Source organism: Ceratotherium simum, chromosome 8 (assembly GCF_057802395.1).
Source record: "Ceratotherium simum simum isolate JZ-2026a chromosome 8, ASM5780239v1, whole genome shotgun sequence".
NCBI classification, from domain to species: Eukaryota; Metazoa; Chordata; class Mammalia; order Perissodactyla; family Rhinocerotidae; genus Ceratotherium; species Ceratotherium simum.
The window spans coordinates 16,511,985-16,532,571 of NC_141907.1; the positions used below are offsets into that span (position 1 = coordinate 16,511,985).

Sequence of the window (20,587 nt, forward strand, 5' to 3'; positions counted from 1 at the left end):
CTTATATCCTTGGGGGAGGGGACATTCAAATGACAGCAATAACGTAGTAAATCATAGATAACAGAAAGAAATATGTTTTTAAGAAAATAGAAGAAGTAGATCATGATAAAGGAATTGAGGGTGCTAGAGGTTGAGGAGGGGGCAAAGACAGGCTGACAGTATTAGAGAAAGTGGTCAGGGTCGGCTGAATGCAGAAGGTAAGATTTGAGCAGACTCCAAGAAGCAAAATAGTTAGCCAGACAGACAGCTGGGTGAAGAAGATTCCAAGCAGAGGAGAAGAGAGTCCCTCCAGGAGGCCTGTGTGGCTGGAGCTGAAACAGCCCGGAGGAGAGAACTTGGAGGTTGCAGTGTTCTGAAGGGGGTGCTGAAGATCCGATTGGGCATTAAGGCTATTGATAGGACTTAGGTTTTACTCAGAGCAAAAGTTATTGCATGGTTTTGAGAGAAGAGTGACATGATCTGATCTATGATTTAGAAGGCTCATTCTGGCTGCTATTTCGAAAATAGACTGAACTTTTTCACGGAGCAGCTCAAGGGACTGATGTTATGGCATTTGTTTATGGTGTCCTCATTGACAGCAGGGGCTGGGTGTCACCCACCTTCGTCTCTGCTCTATGTCTACATCTTCCAGAGAATATGTTTAGTAATTTTTTCTGAATAAATGTATAAGTACCACTAGATTTAGGCATTCATTAGTCTGTATGACCCTTGCTTTATTTGATATAACCCCAGATCTTCAGCCTGTGATATCTAAATTGTTACAGTTAAAATGTTAGTGTTGAGGTTAAAAGAAATATGTTTCTTAATTGAATTTTCTCAAGAAGGGCAGAATCTCGAAGGTGGGTTAATGAGATGCTACACTTTAATTCTACAACTATTTGATCAAACAGATTATTGAATGCCAACAAGATAAACTGCCTTCGGGTAGATGCTTTTCAGGATCTACACAACTTGAACCTTCTCTCCTTGTATGACAACAAGCTTCAGACCATCGCCAAGGGGACCTTTTCACCTCTCCGGGCCATTCAAACTATGTATGTATATACGATTTGGAGCAAATTTGATGACTGTTGTTTTCACTCTGAATTTGAGAGTTGAGTTCATTGCAAGTCATGTATGAAAGTGTTCTGTATGTGTTTCTGAAAGGCATTTGGCCCAGAACCCCTTTATTTGTGACTGCCATCTCAAGTGGCTGGCGGATTATCTCCATACCAACCCCATCGAGACCAGTGGTGCCCGCTGCACCAGCCCCCGGCGTCTGGCAAACAAAAGAATCGGACAGATCAAAAGCAAGAAATTCCGTTGTTCAGGTAATTTCTTACTTTGTGTGACGTTTCCCCTGCGTTACCAAAAACAGTGGTTACGTGAGACCTAGAGACAGCTGGCTTTTGGCTGAATTGCCAAACATAGTAAAATCATATTTCTTTTTCTTCTGCCTATAAAGAAAAAAATAGAATTGTAGACACAATTCATATAGTACTCCTATATGTAACATTTTTAACACTATATCCAGCAGAAGAAATAGGCTACCAGCCAAGAAAAAAGATGCCTGGAAACTTCATACTGTCTTCCCAGGATTCGAATTTAACAGAGGCCGTTTAGCTAACTCGGAATGCCTTTTAAGTCTGTTAAGTCTCATTTTGGTTATATTGTTCTCCATTTGAGAGACTTAGGGTAATCAATAATGTTTTCATTCCTTCAGAAAGTGAACAGAGACTTGGTTACATTATTTGCTCAGGGCCAGAAGTAGGGGAAAAGCTCCTGATCCCTTGCTTCTCACATTGAATGCCCTTTCCTCATTTTGCAGTTTCTTATTTTGAATAGGACTGTGAGGATACATTTTGTCCAAAAGGTCATCTTTTAACATTTTGGGAATATTACATTGATTTATAAAAAACTGAATATACGTGAATTATATCCATATTAAATAGAAAGCTTACTTTGTTGAAATTTAGTATTTGCTTTGGTCTAATCTTTTCTTTTTCCTTATGATAGAAAACAATCTAATGTTTTGGGTAGTATGCTACCTAACTATTCCAGGTGTATTTCACATTCGGCAGTTAATTCGTACTAAAAAGCTAATATCAAAACAAAGCTGTTTATTGTTCCTGGTTCTAGATGCATTTACCTCACCGTACATTATTATACTTCAGCCACTGCTGTAAATATACATTTTCACTTAATTATCTATAGTAACTTTAGTCCATTCTTAATCTAATATAACTCATATCTCTGCTTGCTGACATTCAGGTGCATCTTCTATTTTTTTTCTCTTTTTTTATTTAGCTAAAGAACAGTATTTCATTCCAGGTAGGTTTTGCTCGGTAGTAGGACTAACTGCAGACACCCTTTCCTCACCTTGTAAAATAGAGCTAAAACGATGATATGCATGCTTTTGAAAGTACAGTGGGTACTCTATAGATAGATTTCCTTCTGCTTAGATCCTTTGTAGCTGTTTCCTGAAAACCTGACCTCTGCATGCAGCTTCTGATGTTAAACATATATATTATTAAACTCCCACCTTTTTTTCTCTCTCTCTCACTTTGCCACATTATCTAAAATTTCTCACAGTAGCTAAAATGTTTGAACCTATAGCTTTCTACTTAAATCATTTTCTCTCCTTATGTTGTATATCTGATCTTTCAACCTGTTTTTAAAATATAGCTATTGAGCTGGTTTTAAAGACAGATATCTTTCTGTTGTCCAAGAGCTAGTTCTACATGAAATCAGTTACAGGCACACAGAATTCGGTTTTCAATCATGAGATTTCCATTTTTTATATAGTTTTTTATACTGGAAAAATGTTCCTTACTTTTTGCTTTACTTTGCTTAGTGTTATTCACTGTTTGTACAAAAATAGGAACTTCCTGCTGATTTACATGCAATTGTACTTTATTGCTGGTGACTTTCCATTCTTGCATATCTAAAGTCACAGTATAACTCCACAAAAACAATATTGACATCCATCCTGAAAGCATCAGAAGTCCATGGGCACTAAGTGCCTTTAATAATTTAGACGGACAAATGAAATGTTTCTTAGGAAAGTAGTTGAAATGTTTTACTACTGCAGTCTTAACATTATCAAGGCTGATGATTCTAGAACTAGCTCTTTGAAATATGTTTCTCTACTTATTTTTTCTTTGCCTGCCAATTGTGTAAAATGCCTCTTGACTTGTTTGTTTTAAGCCATTATATAAAAATATATGTTAGTAATTGATTGGCCACATTTATCATCTCCTGGGTATATTCTCGACTATAATATATTTTAATAGCTATAAATAAAAAGATATTGCTACAGTGTTACTGTGCAAAACCATACTTATTTTCTTAAGAAGAGCTCTGGGTTTGGTCTCTATTTTAAGGAGATATATGTTGCTTGCTGTTATTAAATTATAATTTGAATAATTTAATGCATTTAACAAATTTTGTTTATTACTTATTTTGAGCTTGAATGATCAATAATATTTTATATATTACATTGGCTGCATAAGAAATAACATGTTGAAAAGAACAGGTGATAGACCTTCCTTGGCAATCTTTAAACTTCATTATTTTTACCCAATTATTAAGTAGAAAGTCATCTGATAGCTATTACTTACCCAGAAAAAGCCATATTCTAAAGACCAGAACACCTATAGGATAAAACATTAATATTACTTAAATCCCAGCATTTACAGCAGTTAATATAATTGTTACCAAATTATTCAGTCTATTACACTTAAATATACTTTATTAACAATTTAGAAATTAATATTTTCAATTCACCAAATAAAGAAGAAAAGTCAGGTTGTATTCATAAATTCTGTTACAGTTTTGCCCTCTTATTGACAGCAGCCAAAAAAAGTTTTGGAAAATATCTTTTATATCCAATATCATTGTCCGATTATGGCTTAATTGTCAATTTCCAATAATTCAATTTACATTATTTAAAACAATAATTATAGAAGTCAGGACTCAGAAGAAGTCTTTGGGCCTCCTCTCCCTTTTATTTTTCCAGATTTTAATTAAAATTTGAGCCTACGTAAAGAGCCACCATAAAATAAGCATTATTGTCATTGCATTGAATGCAGATTATTTTAAATGTAAGTTACCTAGTGTACCTGTCTTTTAGACTTTATTCCCAGTATTTCCTCATTTCACTTTTAAAACGAAAGCTTAAACCACAATACAACAGATTCCCAATAAATTCCATGGCATTAATTGCCAAATGTAATGAAACTCATATTCAGCTTTACAAACTTAGTACAAGATTCTGATTCCATTTCCACTAAGTGACATTATTTATAAGTGGGAAAGGTCATTAAAAAGCATGTAAGCCACAGCCTAAGGATTAATCCAAATGTGCTAGTTATAGTCCTTGAAGATCTCCATGATTAATTTTTCACTTAATTTTACATGTTTACTTGCCTACCACCATTCTATATGACATTCTAGATATTATACTGATAACTCACAAGAAAATCTATCTTGCAGAGAGTTCATCTTTTAAAGGAATCGACAAGAACTTAATTTGTGCTGTGCATCTTGTATGCACTGCATTTCCTATAAGACCACTGTGCTTCAAAAAATTATGATAAAAGTTTACAGTCTGACAATTCCTGTCATACCATACTGTCTCCCGATAATTGCCACAGTAAGGAAAGAAGGAAGAGACCTTAGTTAGTTTTAGATATGTGTATTAATCTTAATTGGGATTACTCTGTCTTTCTTTCCTTCTTGGTGATCTTTACTTTTGCAGGAATTCACCATTTTGGCTGTAAGTAAAAGTATCTGATCTGAAACTTAATGTCCTCCCTTTTCAATCCTGATGTACCTTCTTCTAGTCTCGGTCTTTTGCACCTTTTTTTCAAGAAGAAACCACAGGTCTTTTGAGCTTCTCTGTTGTCCTTGTAGCTCACCTTCAACCTCTTCCTGGATGTTTTTCCTGAAAGCTGTTATTTCCATTCTGCAGTTCTGAGGAACGGTGGAGGCACTTTTCAGTATAGCCCCTTCTTTGTGTTTCCAGGAAACCTTCGGTAGTAATACTCTTACAATGGTCATAAACATTCTGCGGGAAGAATGCATGTCATGTAAACAGTATTACATTTCCAGAACGTCTGTAGCTTTTCTCCTGCTTCCCTTCATCTTTCCTCTCGGTCTTACCCTTGGCCTAGTGGATGGTGTAGTGATTATGTGGCGAGATTTTCTGTTGTGCTTGATCTAACCATGTGGTTGCCAGGTATGAGTAAAACATGGTTCCGTCAAGCACCATGGAACGTCACGCAGCTTTCTACAGCATGACAAGCTGCTGAGGCTTAAATCAGGATTTACTTGTCTCTTTTTATAAAGTCAAAATGAAAAAAGAGGGCTTTTTAAGCATTTCTGAAGATTATGTGAGAGGGAGAGAATAATAAAAGACCGTAGAAAATTTAAAAACCTGAGTACATCTATTTGCCTTGAAAGCCCTAATTTAAAATGATATATAGGAATATGTTTATTACTGGATACATTTTAAATTCTTGACTCAGAGAAAAAAATAAACTTTTAACAATTAATAGCCATTGTGTGATTAGCTGTCAAATAGGCTAGAATGGCTCATAACTGGATCAGCAGACAGTACAGCTGTGAAAAGCTCAACTCTATTAATGTTTGCCTGTCCTGTGAATCTGGTTACTCTTTTTTCCAGCAAATTCCAAGCCCTTGTTTTAACCCTCTCCTGACATCCATTGACCAAAATTCCCCAAGTTGTCTCCCTGCTGCATAATCTGTAGTTATCTTACTTTTTTCTTCCTACAAATTAACAAATATTCTAACCTTTAGACTTAGTATCTTCTCTTTTGGCTTGAATCCTCAATAGGTACAGAAGATTATCGATCAAAATTAAGTGGGGACTGCTTTGCAGATTTGGCTTGCCCTGAAAAGTGCCGCTGTGAAGGGACCACAGTAGATTGCTCCAATCAAAAACTCACCAAAATCCCAGACCACATTCCCCAGTACACTGCAGAGCTGTAAGTTCATCTCCCAACAAAATCCTGGTTGGGAGGGAGGGAATGATAGCATCAAAGCATTGGAATTTTGGTCTTGACCTTTTATTCTCAATAATTACATTAATTTTAATTAACACACATTGGCATAAGTCTTCTTTGTATAAGAGTATATTAGAGGCTATCTTACTTCATCTTTCCAAGATACAACTACAGAAATTAATTTACTTCTCAAAAATTCAGTTAGCACTTAATAATGCTAATAATAATAGCATTTATTTGATATTTATTTCTTGAGTATTATTTATGCCCAAACCCACTTCTAAGCACTTAATAAGTTTTTAAAGTAGTTAGTCTTTACAGCAACCAATAAAGTAGTTTGAGAGTCACCATTTTGAGTCTCTGTTAATTACAAATTCAATCAGGGAATCCTTTTTTATCTGCTTTACTACTTTCCTGACTCACAAATGGAAGGATTCAGTGGTTATCAAATGTTAAAGCACAAACGATAGTTTTTTCTGAACAATGGAGAGCATAGCAGGAAAGCTATAAGGGCAGAATGTGATCAGATTTATATTTATGACCCTAATGGGGGGGCCTAGCATAGACTAGGTGCCAAAATATGTTTGTTGAATCGTTTATAGGTTGAATGCCCATGTATGGTTTGCCTTTACTGACTTTATTTATAAAAGTAAGACATTTAATGTTAGTGTTCTAAAAATCCAGGAAGAACCTCATGAAATCTCATCATTTTCTGAACGTCTCAGCAATGTTTATGGATAGCACCATCTGGTATTTGTCATTAACTGCTTTGCATAGTTGGGTGTATTTTGTGCATGTATAATCCTTTTGTCTTCAACTAGATTATAGCCCCATGATGACAAGGATTGTGTTTTATAGTTTATCTCCCACCATGCCTATACTCATGCCTGTTACTTAATGAATTTAAAGCAGTTTGAATAATTAAAAATAATGTAATGCTGTCAAAGAGATGACAGGAACTAACTACCCTGTGGTTATAGTGAGGCTTCTTTTTATTCCTGCTAGTTCATGAAGCTATTTCATAGCTCCAGGACTTTTTTAAATGCATGGGGACCATGCAGTAAAAGCCCTGAACTCTATTTTTACAGTCACGTAGGAAGTTATGCTTATTTCCAGTAATACTACAAACAATTCAAATTATATCTTCCAGCATGGTAACACCTTAAATAGGCTTACTTGTCAATCAAGAATTGCATTAACAACTAACATCTAATTTATTCTTCAGCAGAGGTTGTATGTGTTTTAGGAAATTAAGAAATTTTTTTATTGCACATTTAAAAATTGGTACTGGGAAGAAAATATTTGCAAATCACATATCTGATAAAGGATTTATATCCAGAATATATAAAGAATTCTTGCAACTCAATAAAAATGTACATTACCCAATTAAAAAGTGGTCAAATTATTTGTATGGACATTTCTCCAAAGAAGATATGCAAATGTCTAATAAGCACATGAAAAAATGCTCAGTATCGTTAGGCGTTAGGGAAATGCAAATCAAAACCACAATGAGGTAACACTTCACAATCCACTAAAATAGCTATAACCAAAAAAAAGGACAATAACAAGTGAGAAAAATTAGACCCCTCATATGTTACTGGTGGGAATGTAAAATTGTGCGTTTCCTTTGGAAAATAGTTTGGATCTTCCTTCAAGAGTTAAACACAGATTTACCATGTGACCCAGCAATTCCATACCTGTGTATATATCCAAAAGAATTGAAAACATATGTCCACACAAAAACTTGTACGCTGATGTTTATAGCAGCATTATTCATAATAATCAAAAAAGTGGATGCTTGAGTATGATGGAAGCATACTCATCAACTGATAAATGGATGAGCAAAATGTAGTATGTCTGCACAATGGAATATTATTTGACCATAAAAAGAAATGAAGTACTGATATATGCTAATCACGGATGAACCTTGTAAACATTATGTAAAGTGAAAGAAGCCAGACACAAAAGGCCACATTCCATTTATATGAAATGTCCAGAATAGGAAAATCCATAGAGATAGAAAGTAAATTAGTGATTGCCAAGGACTGAGACAGTGGGGAGCAGCAAATTGGGAGTGATCACTGATGGGCACGGGATTTCTTTTTTGGGTAATGAACGTATTCTAGAGTTAGGTAGCAAAGATGGTTGCACAATCTTGTGAATATACTAAAAACCAATGAATTGTACACTTCAAAAGAGTAAACTCTATGGCATGTAAATTGTAAATCAAAGCTGTGAATAAAAAATTGATGGAACAAGTGATTAGTAAAAAATTGTCTAAAATGCTTTGTCGGGGAGGGGCAATAGTGAAAAATAAAGTTTGAGAAACTTTCTTCTGCTAATTACTAAAGGAGAGCTGAGTTTGATTTTCAATTATTGGTTTTCTCTACTATGTGCTTCTTCGTATATTTTATTTTGATCATTAAAATTTGAGTGAAATGGGAAAAAAATCAGTACTTTCTGCAAATCTTCTATGATATGTCTTACATTTTGCTTTAGGATAATCATTAAATAATGTTATAATTCTGTATGAAAAATAAAATTTAGGGGTTGGCCCAATGGCTCAGTGGTTAAGTGCGCGAGCTCTGCTTCAGTGGCCCGGGGTTTCACAGGTTCGGATCCCTGGCGCGCACCAACGCACCGCTTGTCAAGCCATGCTGTGGCGGCGTCCCCTAGAAAGTATGGGAAGGGCACGGATGTGAGCCTAGGGCCAATCTTCCTCAGCAAAAAAGAGGAGGATTGGCAACAGATGTTAGCTCAGGGCTGATCTTCCTCACAAGAAAATAAATATATAAATAAATAAATAAAAATAAATAAAATTTAATCCATTCCTGACTGTTGGTAATGAAATTTTTCTGTCTGGTTTCCCTAGGCGTCTCAATAATAATGAGTTCACGGTGTTGGAAGCTACAGGAATCTTCAAGAAACTTCCTCAGTTACGTAAAATGTAAGCTGTGTGTTAGCCATCTTTTTATATTTCTGTAGTGTTTTATTGTGTTTTTCCCATCCCTTTGCAGTTTTATTTAGATTTCCTTGGAAATTGGAAAATATAAAAGATTCAGAGAAATTTCCATGCAATGATTACCTGTGACGTGAATTTAGGGTAATCTCTGAGAAGAACCCGAGTAATTGGCTCTTTCCTATGTATTCAAACGATGTCCTGTAGCAGAGCCCCAGCATCTTAGTTTACTCAGACAGCTGGTCTGTTCTGTGGCCACAGCAGGAATCCAGCAATCTAAGCACATTAGAGATGGGTTCAGTCATGTTTTGTAACTTCCTTTACTGTTCCCCAAACCATGCTGTTATTTCTCTTTCAGCACATTCATGTCAACTGTTTGACTTTTTGCTTCATTAAACTTTCATTAGAATATAGTCAAAATTAATGATTGGTAAACTGGCTTGATAGCTTATCTGTCTTACTACATGTCCACAACTCCTATTTTAAAATAAGTTTATAAGCTCAGCAGTTTCAACAACACTTAGACAGTACGCTATCCCCCTGAGGATGGGGGAGGGAGGGACAGGACAAAGGTCAAGAGTGTAAAGACAATGGAGCCCCCTACACATACAAGGAACACTCAGAAGGAGGAAAGGAGCATTCTTCTGTGATATCTGTGCTTTTATATACGTAACTGGCTCACGGTCACATAGACTGTAACTGACAGAGCAGACTGAAACTACTTCCTGTACACTTGACCCTCATTCTACACTGCCTCCTGAAGACTTTCTAATTGTTTAATTGTTCTCCTTTTTCACTGACACTAACTGCTCTTTCTTTTTCGCTATAAGGTGCCTTTCAATTCAATACATATTTATTGAGCAGCTACTGTGTGCAATGCTCTGAGGGGAATAAAATGATACATAAAAATGATCCTTGTTCTGATGGCATTCCTAGTCTTGGAGTGAGGATTGAGAAAGAGAAGGATAGAACCTATAGAAAGGTGTTGTCTCAACTGCACGTTCTTGCCCTCTGGACAAGCACTGTAATATTTGTATTATACAAAATGCTGACAGTTAAGTTGATTGTTTTGACACATTATTACATGAGAAGTTTAACTGGGAATAAACCCATATTCAGATACATTTCTGAAGCTATCTAACCGCGAAGACACTTTAGTCCATCCTTCTCTCTACTCAATTGCCGCCTTTTAGTCATTAATTCATTCAATAGTTTTAAGCAGGGGCATTTCTTTAAAAAATTCCCTATTAAGTTTTATGGCAGCCATAAAGGTTTATGCAACTCAATACCTGACCTCTAGAATTTTATCCTCCTGGGGACCCTTGCAGATCGTTTTCACATTGATTGGACTGGTGTTTTTCACCATAGACATTCCTCCTTAGTATCATTATCACTTTGGCTTGATGGAATAGGGAAGTGGTGTCTTTTCAGAGCCTCAGGAGTGCTGGGCAGTGAAGAGCTTGGAGATTGTGAAGACTGTTCAGTAGAAAAAAATGATCAAACATGTTGTCTCATTGACTTCATTGTTAAAAAGAAATTGTTTAAAATTTTCATTTCAACAATGTTCATTTAGAAACTTTAGCAACAATAAGATTACAGACATTGAAGAGGGAGCATTTGAAGGAGCATCAGGTGTAAACGAAATACTTCTCACGAGTAATCGTTTGGAAAACGTTCAGCATAAGATGTTCAAGGGATTGGAAAGCCTCAAAACTTTGTGAGTATTCTCATTTGCTTTGTGATTCTTCTACCACAGGATTGTAGTTCATTTGTCATTATGATCCCCGGAGGGGGTGTCCCTGACTCCAGTACTCCTGACTTCAGTATGTTGCTTGCAAACGATCAAAAGAGAGTCTCTCCTGGCTGCCAATTCCTCAATTAAAGACTGTCCTTGCTCCAGTACTTGTGCTGATCTGGCTCCCCTGTTCTGCCTCAGAATGATCATTCTCTTTCCTTTTCCTCAAACACCTTCATCTAAGACTCCCTCTTGGCCCGAGGTCACTAGCTTCAGAGTCTACTCCAACCCCTGGGGCAGAATAAATCTAATACCTTATCTAGAGACCCCCTTTGTCTGCCCCTGCAAAGTCTTAGTGAAAAAGAGAGAGACTGGCTGGTGGTAGATCTTTTACTATCTGTTTCAAAGAAAACACGGCAAGAGTTATGTCTGCTTGCTCAGGAGTAGGGAGGTTGGGAAAAAGAAATTCTGTATGTTTCCAAAAGATGGTTGGCCAAGGAGGATGAAGATTGGATTGACTAATACAGACAACACTTTGAGTTACTTGAATTTTCTACAACGCATATGTGTAGTTTTTATTATCTCTAAGATGTGTAATTATGTTTGACAAAAGTGGTGGCCTGAAAATTGGAAGAGACACAAACCAAACTCTGAAGCCTTTGGAAGACATGCAGGAAACTATTTGTAACCAAGAAGCAGTCCTTGGTGACTCCTCTAAACCCTCACCCTGCCCCGCATAGCCCCTCAGAGCCACAACCAGGGGGGCTGATAACCAAGGAAGTCCACTGCCTGCTCTTTATCAGATGCAGAGGGAGAAGGGCATTTCCCTAGCCAGTGGGGATGTGTTCATAGCATCCCAAATTCGAATCCTGCTGAGAACCCTCTGCACATGGAAGCAGAAGTGTGCTCCTTGAGCCTCACAGGGATAGCCTGGAACCTAGCCATCCAGCAGTACCAGACTGCAACCTGCTGACCTCTCCCACGGGCTCACTTGGAGCCCCTTCAAAATGTTATGCAAATATTCCTTCAGACTTTTTGTGGAGGGTATGTTGAGGCGTGTGTAGAAGGAGGGCGGAGAAGATAGACCACAGGTGGCTGTACCTGCTCCTGCCCCTGCTCCCCTCCCCCGAGCTGTCTCAGGTAACTCAGCAAAACACAAACCCTGCAACAAGCAGAAGCCTCCCTTCTTAGACAGTAGAGGGACTATTCCTTACTGGAACCTTCTTCTTGAAGGAGCAGTATGGGAGTGGGGTGGGGTGAGCCTGTGACTCCACTTATATTAGTTTGCCTTGCGCTGCCATAACAAGATACCACATACTGGATGACTTAAGCAGCAGAAACCTGTTTTCTCACGGTTCTGGAGGCTAAAAGTCCAAGATCAAAGTGCTGAGAGGGTTGGTTTCTGGTGAGATCGCTTTTCTTGGTTTGTAGGTGGCCACCTCCTAGTTCCATTCACAGGACTGTCTCTGAGACAGGTTCTCTAAATTCATCTTTCTCCTTCATTGTATTCCTAGCAATGGTTGGGGCCTCTTATGTTTTGGCACCTGAGACAGACACCCATTGCTCTCTACTTAATCCCACTGTGCCCAACAAGCATAATAAAGCATTTAGAGCGAAGCTCAGGGTGTTCAAAGGCCTAGAGTAGGTTTATCTGGACATATCTATTCCTCTAAATGCTATCTTTTAGCTTGTAACTGTAAAGATTTTAGCAAGACACCCTCATTACCCCTAAACTTGTTAATCCTTTAGAATTCATAACCTCTTAGTAGTACATGTACATATTTCAGCGGTCTTTGAATCCCCAATTGCAGGCAAAATTTAGTACACATGCGCTTATGGATTTTTTTAGCAACAGAAAGCAAAGCTGTCTTCAACTTCTCCCAGGGGTCCGGGACTCCAACAAGATTAAGACCAACTGCTCTTTATTATTTATGGCAAAGGATAGTGCTAACAGAAAAACTTTTCCATTGTGCATTTGTTTCCTACCATAAAATAATGTCTTGATAAGGAGGATGTCATCCTTTCTTCTTATCTTTGACTTAGCAGAATGCAAAAGTTGGTATTTTTTCTTTATTATACGGCAATCTAGATTTTTAAAGGAATATTTTGTTATTAATTTTTTTTTGCCTCTCTCTTTTGCTTACTACAATCTTCTAGTGGGGTGGTCAACTCATGTTTAGAAAAATTAAGGAAAACAAATTAACTTTTCAGCAATGCTGAGTAAGATTTATGGCAACTGTTCATTTTTACATGGGATTTTTAGAAGCTTTTCATTCCTTTTATAAACCCTACAAGTAAACGGTTCAGCAAAGAATTGAGAACTGAACCAAAATTTTAGCAGTGATGAGGAAATGACCATAGTGCTAATCCTATTAATGACAATGACTTAAAAAAAATGGTCAGAATTTTTTCAAGGGAAGCCAATTTAAACTTCATTGTGAACAACTGGAATCTGTTAACTGTTGCCTCATTTTAAGTTCTAAATAATGAAATAATTTTCATAAATAAAATAATTCATGCAAGCTCTGTGGATGCTCAGTCAAGTTTGGCACCCCAGCCCATGTTGACATTGACTTGGTATGTAAGTCCCTGAGATGCCCTCAGTTCTTCATCTGCTGTGGTTATTGATTCTTTTCTGCCTCCTTTCTGTTCAACCTCTGATGTAATGCTATGTGATTACACAAATCACAGGTCTTCAAGGGCTTAGAGAGCTGTAGGTGAATTAGGATGTTCTGTAATCATGCAAACATAATTACAGCATCAAAGGAAAACGTTCTACCCTCTTCAGACGGGGCTGTAAGTCCATGCTGAGGCTCACTGTGCTCTTTGTAATGGAGTGTAATCATTGACAACCCTAAGCATTTTATTCTTGCAAATGTTCTCAGTGCAGATCCACAGCAATTCCTGATGACAAGAGAACATTCAGGTAACAGTAATGAATGCTACACATTTGCAAAGAGGGGTTATTTTGGTCCTCAGATAGGCAAAATTGATTGCCTGATGCTTCAACTCCGTAACAATGTTGTCTTTCTTCCCTCAGGATGCTGAGAAGTAATCGCATAAGCTGTGTAGGGAATGAGAGTTTCATAGGACTCAGTTCTGTGCGTTTGCTTTCTTTATATGATAATCAAATTACTACAATTGCACCGGGAGCATTTGATACTCTCCATTCTTTATCTACTCTGTAAGTATGAAAAATAGTCTTCATTTTTGTATTACTTGAGCCAGTGTATTATACTTTTTACTTTTATTAATAACATTTTAATGCATTATTAGGCATTTCATAAAAATGAGATCAAGGATTTAGTATTTTTTAGAATGGACAAATTTGTTCCTGTTAAACTTATTTTAATTTTCTAAAAATATTGCCTACTATCTTATATTAAAATTTAACAAGAATTATAATATTCGTCAATCAATTCTTTTTTATAAAAATGTGATATAGCTTAATATATAAATTTTAGTCTTATTATAACTTGCTTGTGCTGCAAATAAATGTTATAGATTTTCCCTAGTGTTCTCACGTTGCAGTCTCTTCAGTATAAGTATCATAAAAACAGAGCTGATAGGGTTATTGCCAACAAACTAAGCTCAGAAGGATCATTCACAATGACAGAGATACATTAGAATGACCAGACCAACAATGAAAGCTGTTCACTAGAGGGCATTTACTATGATATTAGGAAAATAGTGAAGAAATAGGTTGAAGCTGTTCAAGAGGATATTTTATATAGACAGTTCAAGAATAAAGAATATTTATAGGTTTATAGACAGAGCTCAGAAGGTGTCAAAAAAAAAAAATCCACCTCCAAATAATGTATTTCAGACCTCTTGTATGTGAGTATCTAAAAATAGGTGTTTGAAATGATAAATCTAACTGATATGATTTCCTAGTAATAGCAGCATCTAAATATACTAATCTAACTCAAAAGATAGTTAGAAAGGAAAAAAGCTTGTTCAACATAGCTCAAGTCACTGGAGAAATAATTTGAGAGAAGCATCCATCCATCAGTAAGGTACTTAATCCTCTTTTCACATAAAATGTGACATTTTACATCGAGTGACTAATTTGTGCATATTAAAGATGGCATGTTTATAAATAATGGGATTGTCAATAGGTTTGTGCTAAAGTGGTGAGATGCTAAAAGTATTGAGATTTGTAGAAGTAAATTCATTTTTATAACTGGCATTTAATCAACTCAGCTGTCAGTTTAGATGGGAAACCTATTCTCTGGAGCAAATAAGAGATGGAAATCTTGAAATGGCAAATTAATGAAATAGCTGTTGTCAGGTTAAACTCAATAATATAAGGTAATCAGCCTTCATCTTTATATTAAATTACTGCATTATCAGTGTAGAGAAGTTTGACAACAAGTCAGATTTCTGACAAGTTTTAATTATCTCTAAATGAGATATCTATCAGGATCCACTGCATAAACCCTAAATTGCTGCCTTCACTTTATTTTTCACATGAAATTATTTGAAGAATTCTTATATGAAAGTATTGTTGCTATTTTTAAGGTCCAAACATAAAAACTTTAGCCAAAGAAATCATCCCATGTGTTGTGTGTGATTGAATATGAATGGGGTGGGGAGGATACAAAGAACAGGAAGGAATCATTCCAACAGAAATAGTGTGGGAAAATGGTAGCATGGGGTTTTGAGAAGAAGAAAGTGAAAATCGGAACTCAACTCTACATTGTTTGCATGTGATGCTTAGAAACCTCTTGGCCAATCCTTTTAACTGTAACTGCTACCTGGCTTGGTTGGGAGAATGGCTCAGGAAGAAAAGAATTGTAACGGGAAATCCTAGATGTCAAAAACCCTACTTCCTCAAAGAAATCCCCATCCAGGATGTTGCCATTCAAGACTTCACCTGTGATGACGGTAAGAAAGCCTTGCCAAATCTTTGGTCATCAGGTGTTCAAGAGACTATTCTTTGTGTGTGTGTGTGTGTGTGTGTGTGTGTTAAATAACAGCTTTATTGAAATATAATTCACATGCCACAAAATTCACCCTTTTAAAGTGCACCATCCGGTGGGTTGTAGCATATTCACAGAGTTGTGCAACCATCACCACTATTTAATTTCAGAACATTTTCATTACCCCAGATAGAAACTTTGTACCCATTAGCAGTCATTCCCCAGCCCCTGCCCCTCAGTCCCATGCGGCTTCATTTAAATTGGAAAAATCATCCTAAAGGCTGAATTGAAAGTTTTTGTGATTAGAATAGGCCGTGTACTTTTTTGGTGTGGAGGTTTATGCTCCCATGCCATTCTCTTATTCATTTGCTCTACAAATATTTATTTTTTTCTTTTTTTTATTATTTTTTTATCTTGAGGTAACCTTGGTTTATAACGTTATATAAATTTCAGGTGTACATCATTATATTTCGATTTCTGTGTAGACTCCATCGTGTTCACCACCCAAAGACTAATTACTGTCCATCACCATACACATGTACCCAGACCCCCTTTACCCTCCTCCCTCCCCGCTTCCCCTCTGGTAACCGCCAATCCAATCTCTGACTCTATGTGTTTGTTTGTTGTTGTTTTTATCTTCTACTTATGAGTGAGATCATACAGTATTTGACTTTCTCCATCTGGCTTATTTCACTTAGCATAATACCCTCAAGTTCCATCCATGTTGTCCCAAATGGCAAGATTTCATCTTTTTTATAGTTGAATAGTATTCCATTATGTATATATACCACATCTTCTTTATCCATTCATTCCTTGATGGGCACTTAAGTTGTTTCCAAGTCTTGGCTATTGTGAATAATGCTGCAATGAACACAGGTGGAGGTATCTTACACGTTCATATTTTCGTGTTTTTTGGATAAATACTCAGCAATGGAATAGCTGGATCATATGGTAGTTCTGATGCTGCAGGGCACAACTGTACAGCGTATCATAGTTCAGGTAACAGATAGTTATTGTGTATCTTTTGCTCTGTTTTGTTATTTTGTTTTGTCTTGTTTTAGCAACAGGACACCTTCTCAGACTGCACTTTCACATCCAAGTCTACATTGTGTTTCTTAATGTTTTAGAAGATTTTCTCTAACTTGTGGTTAATATTATTTATATAGTTTCATTTTAACTTATTTTTATTATCCTAAGCATCTCTTTTGGTAACTACAATTTTCAAATGAGAAAAGCAATTGACTTATCAAATAGAAATTCTAATAAATCTAACAAAAATAATATTTTTCACTTTTTAATGCTTTCTATATATCATTGCATTTGATTCTCATAGTAGCCCTGTAAAGTAGGTTGAGCTGGTTCTATTATTATTGCTAGTGAATGGAGAGCTCATTTGAGCCCTGTATTTTAAAATGAGGGGCCCATACAATTTTTGCTAAACTTTTAAAATTAATCTGTCCTTTTATGCCTCTTCATGTCTGTCTCCTTACAATTTCTCCATAATTCAGTTTACATATATATATTTTAATTGAAAGTATAATTTGTATAAATAACTGAAGAAAATAGCTATTATAATTGTATTGATAATACAGATTGTGAATTATTTCTGGAATTAAGCCCTAGGCAGTCTGAAAACAGTGCTATGTAGAATGTATGGCATCAATTTGTACTTAATGCCCTATACATAAGTGATTATTTGGCTCGAGACTTTTGTGTTTATTACATTAATTTAAAAGCATAAAATCGCTTCTGGCATCTTCAAAGCCACAAGTCTGGGTTTTCCTGTATTTCTTTTGGCAATTTAGGAAATGATGACAATAGTTGTTCCCCACTCTCTCGCTGTCCTATGGAATGTACCTGCTTGGATACAGTAGTCCGATGTAGCAACAAGGGCTTGAAGGTCTTGCCCAAAGGAATTCCAAGAGATGTCACCGAACTGTAAGTAAAGCTTGTCTTTCCCTTTTCTGAACAATTAATATTTCACACACCAAGGGAAATGGAGACCAAACAAAAATCTTTAGAGTCCTGTTTGCAAATTGCGTTCTATGGGCCATTAATTAGTATCACGTAAAACCCTAAACAAATAGTATAAGCAGTTCAGAATGCTGGTTGTGTGTGTTTCTGTGTTTTTCACTGTAAGGTTTCTCAGTGCCTTTATTATGCTAAGGTGCACAGTGAAGCTCCAAGAGAGGATGGTAAAATATAAGGTGGCACCCATACTTATTTGTCTCTATGACCTTTTTTTCATGGAGTATCTTGCAAGACTAGTGTTCCATCAAATGCACCTTGGGAAATGGTGTATGTTTAGTCTATCTACAGTGTCTAGGATATTCCATATAGTTAATTATTCTTTACCATTATGTCCCCTGGGAGAATATCTCACCATATGGGATACATAAATATCTGGGATGTAGAAGAAGCTGGCATAATCCTTACCCTGAAAAAGAGATACTGCTCTTTGGGCTTGAATCAAAGTCCTTTAAATTGTGAAGGGTATGGGGCCAATTATCCCTAATGTTTTCATAACTGGCTTTCAACCACAAATTACATGACCAGTATACATGTAACTAGATATTAAGCACTACCCACGCTTCCTTAGCTGCCTCATGCTGTATATGTGGAATGAAATAAATCGGAAAATAAGCTACCTGAATAATGATGCACACATGCTCCATTCCATTCCTTTATCTGTATGCTAATGTACCATGTACAAATGCTTGATATGCAGTTGAGTTATTTTGCCTCTGTTCATTTTTTGTTTGTATGGAATCATGTATCAAAAATGGTTTAAGTCCAAATGTAATTCATGCGGCTATGTACCTGTAATTCATGCAGATGTATACGAGTATTCCAAATGAGCAGCTTTGATAAACTTTTGGCAACATAGAACATAGGTAATGAAGTTCAAGAAGATGTCACTTCAGTTATTGAAGAACTTGTTTTCAAATCACGTGCAGTTCTCTGAATCCTAATTTGGTCTTGAATTGAACACTGAGAGAAAAAAGATGTGATCTTAGCACATGTACACAGAAGATCCCTCTTAGATTTGAATTGTTGTAACGTGTTCAATTTCTGTCTCTTGCTACCAATCACAGTTGTTAATTAACTATAAGCACTGCTTTGTGTGTGCGTGTGTGTAATTAAATACTTAATTCAGGGGCCAGCCTGGTGGTGTAGTGGTTAATTTCTGCGCGCTCCACTTCAGCGGCCTGGGTAACCTAATTCTTACTTTAATGTGTGTTTATTTCAGAAGATTACCCTCCACCCAGTGTTGGGAAGCTGGATGCCTATAGAGTATTCTGTATGCAAAGCATTGATTCTAGGAGCACCCCAGCCAAGAACATAATACTCAGCATGACATTCAGATCATCTTGGATGCTAAATCACTTCTACCATTTAACTGGCCCATGCTTTAGTTGTTTTACCTGACTCCCATCAAATAATTTTAAACATTCTTTAATTTCCTTATTAAACTACATTTGAGAACCTGTTTGATTCATGTCCTGTCTATGCCATTTATGTGTTTCTTCTGTCAGATAGTCAAATCTTCAGTCTATGTCTCTACAAATTATTAAAAAGTAATCCTGTTTTTCTAAAGAAAATATGTTATAGAGATGAGGAAAATAACTCATCTCTTGTGAATTCTAGTTTTACCTCCCAGAGAGCTTATTCTTAGAAATGTACCAAGTGAGCAGGATCCTTCTGTGCAGTAACATATATGCACGTATTAGAAAAATTTCATGTGTGTATTATGTTAAATTATTAAAGAATTTGGCAAAAATAAGTATGTATTGGTGGACCATTTTGAACAAATGGTATCCGTTAGTTTTAATCAGTTCCATATAATTTCCCGCTTAGCTTGTTTTACATGTAGACATCCATAGCGCACATTCTGAATCTTTTTGGCTTTCTCTTATGATGTTTTCTGGAATAAAGGAAGAGTTCTGAAGTATATGGGATTATGCTACCCTCTAGTGGTAACAAGAACTACTTAGCTAGAGGAAGGAAAGAAGGGAGAGGAGTTGAAATACAGTCAGAAAATTGGAGTAGGCATCAAGAGTCATAACATATGCCCAACTCTTAATCAAATATTTATTACATATTTTGATAATTTGTGCCTTTTATAGGACCGTTTTCATTTTGAAATATCTGAAATACATTGTTATCTCAAGCAATTTCTCAGCTACTTCTGTATTCAGCAAAAATACTAACCTCAACCTTGGATCTCGAGATTGGCCACAACACTGGGCAGGTGGGGTCACGTGCCCAACGTGCCAGAATTGTTTGTGGGCACATCTATAGCCAGATGACCCAAGTTACTGAAGGACATTTTTACCCCTCACTGTCTGTATTCTCGGAAAGAGGAGCCTTGGAAGGAGATGGAATTTCCTTTTCTTTTTGTGACATCATGGATATAACTTCAAGCATTCCTTCATTTTTGTGTCTTGCCAGTTAGCCCAAAACCTATCTATTTTCTGATTATTCTGCTGACTCTGATCAGAAAGGGAAAATTTACTTATATGTGGCTATCTGATTATTACTTTTACATACATATAATATATTTGTATATGTGATAAATGTTGTGATTTTCTATGAAACCTCCTAAAATTATTATTACCAAGCCATGTATACAGTGGTAAAAACTATTTTTAGGATATTTTAAATTGAATATAATTATTTTTAAATTCCCAAATATCTCCTTTAAACCACCCATCATTATTTGCTAACTGTATTGATACACATGAAGGCAGTGAAGAATAGTCTTGCCCTCGGTAGCAAGGTTCTGCCAGTAGCAAATGCGTTTCATGGCATTGTCTCCACATGAAAACAAGCGGACTGGAGACTGAATAAAAATACGGTTGGTTGAGAGAACCTTCCCACTGACACACAAGTGGTCGGATACATCCCTTGCCTTCTTGGATAAACGCCAAAGAACTAGACTCACCAGTCTCTCCTTGGTTTTATA

General features: G+C 36.4%; 1 protein-coding gene across 2 annotated transcripts in view; it reads left to right on the forward strand.

Annotated features, from left to right (window-relative positions):
• SLIT2 (slit guidance ligand 2) overlaps positions 1–20,587 on the forward strand; it is a 359,630-nt gene that overhangs the window by 270,441 nt on the left and 68,602 nt on the right. The window contains exons 13-21 of one of the 2 annotated variants that reach the window (XM_004432303.3): positions 891–1,034; positions 1,147–1,310; positions 2,287–2,310; positions 5,837–5,987; positions 8,878–8,952; positions 10,538–10,681; positions 13,740–13,883; positions 15,420–15,586; positions 17,427–17,559. In XM_004432303.3, coding sequence (XP_004432360.1) covers positions 891–1,034; positions 1,147–1,310; positions 2,287–2,310; positions 5,837–5,987; positions 8,878–8,952; positions 10,538–10,681; positions 13,740–13,883; positions 15,420–15,586; positions 17,427–17,559 — 1,146 coding nt within the window. The remainder of the gene's footprint in view (positions 1–890; positions 1,035–1,146; positions 1,311–2,286; positions 2,311–5,836; positions 5,988–8,877; positions 8,953–10,537; positions 10,682–13,739; positions 13,884–15,419; positions 15,587–17,426; positions 17,560–20,587) is intronic. The other variant, XM_004432305.3, reaches the window with a different exon arrangement.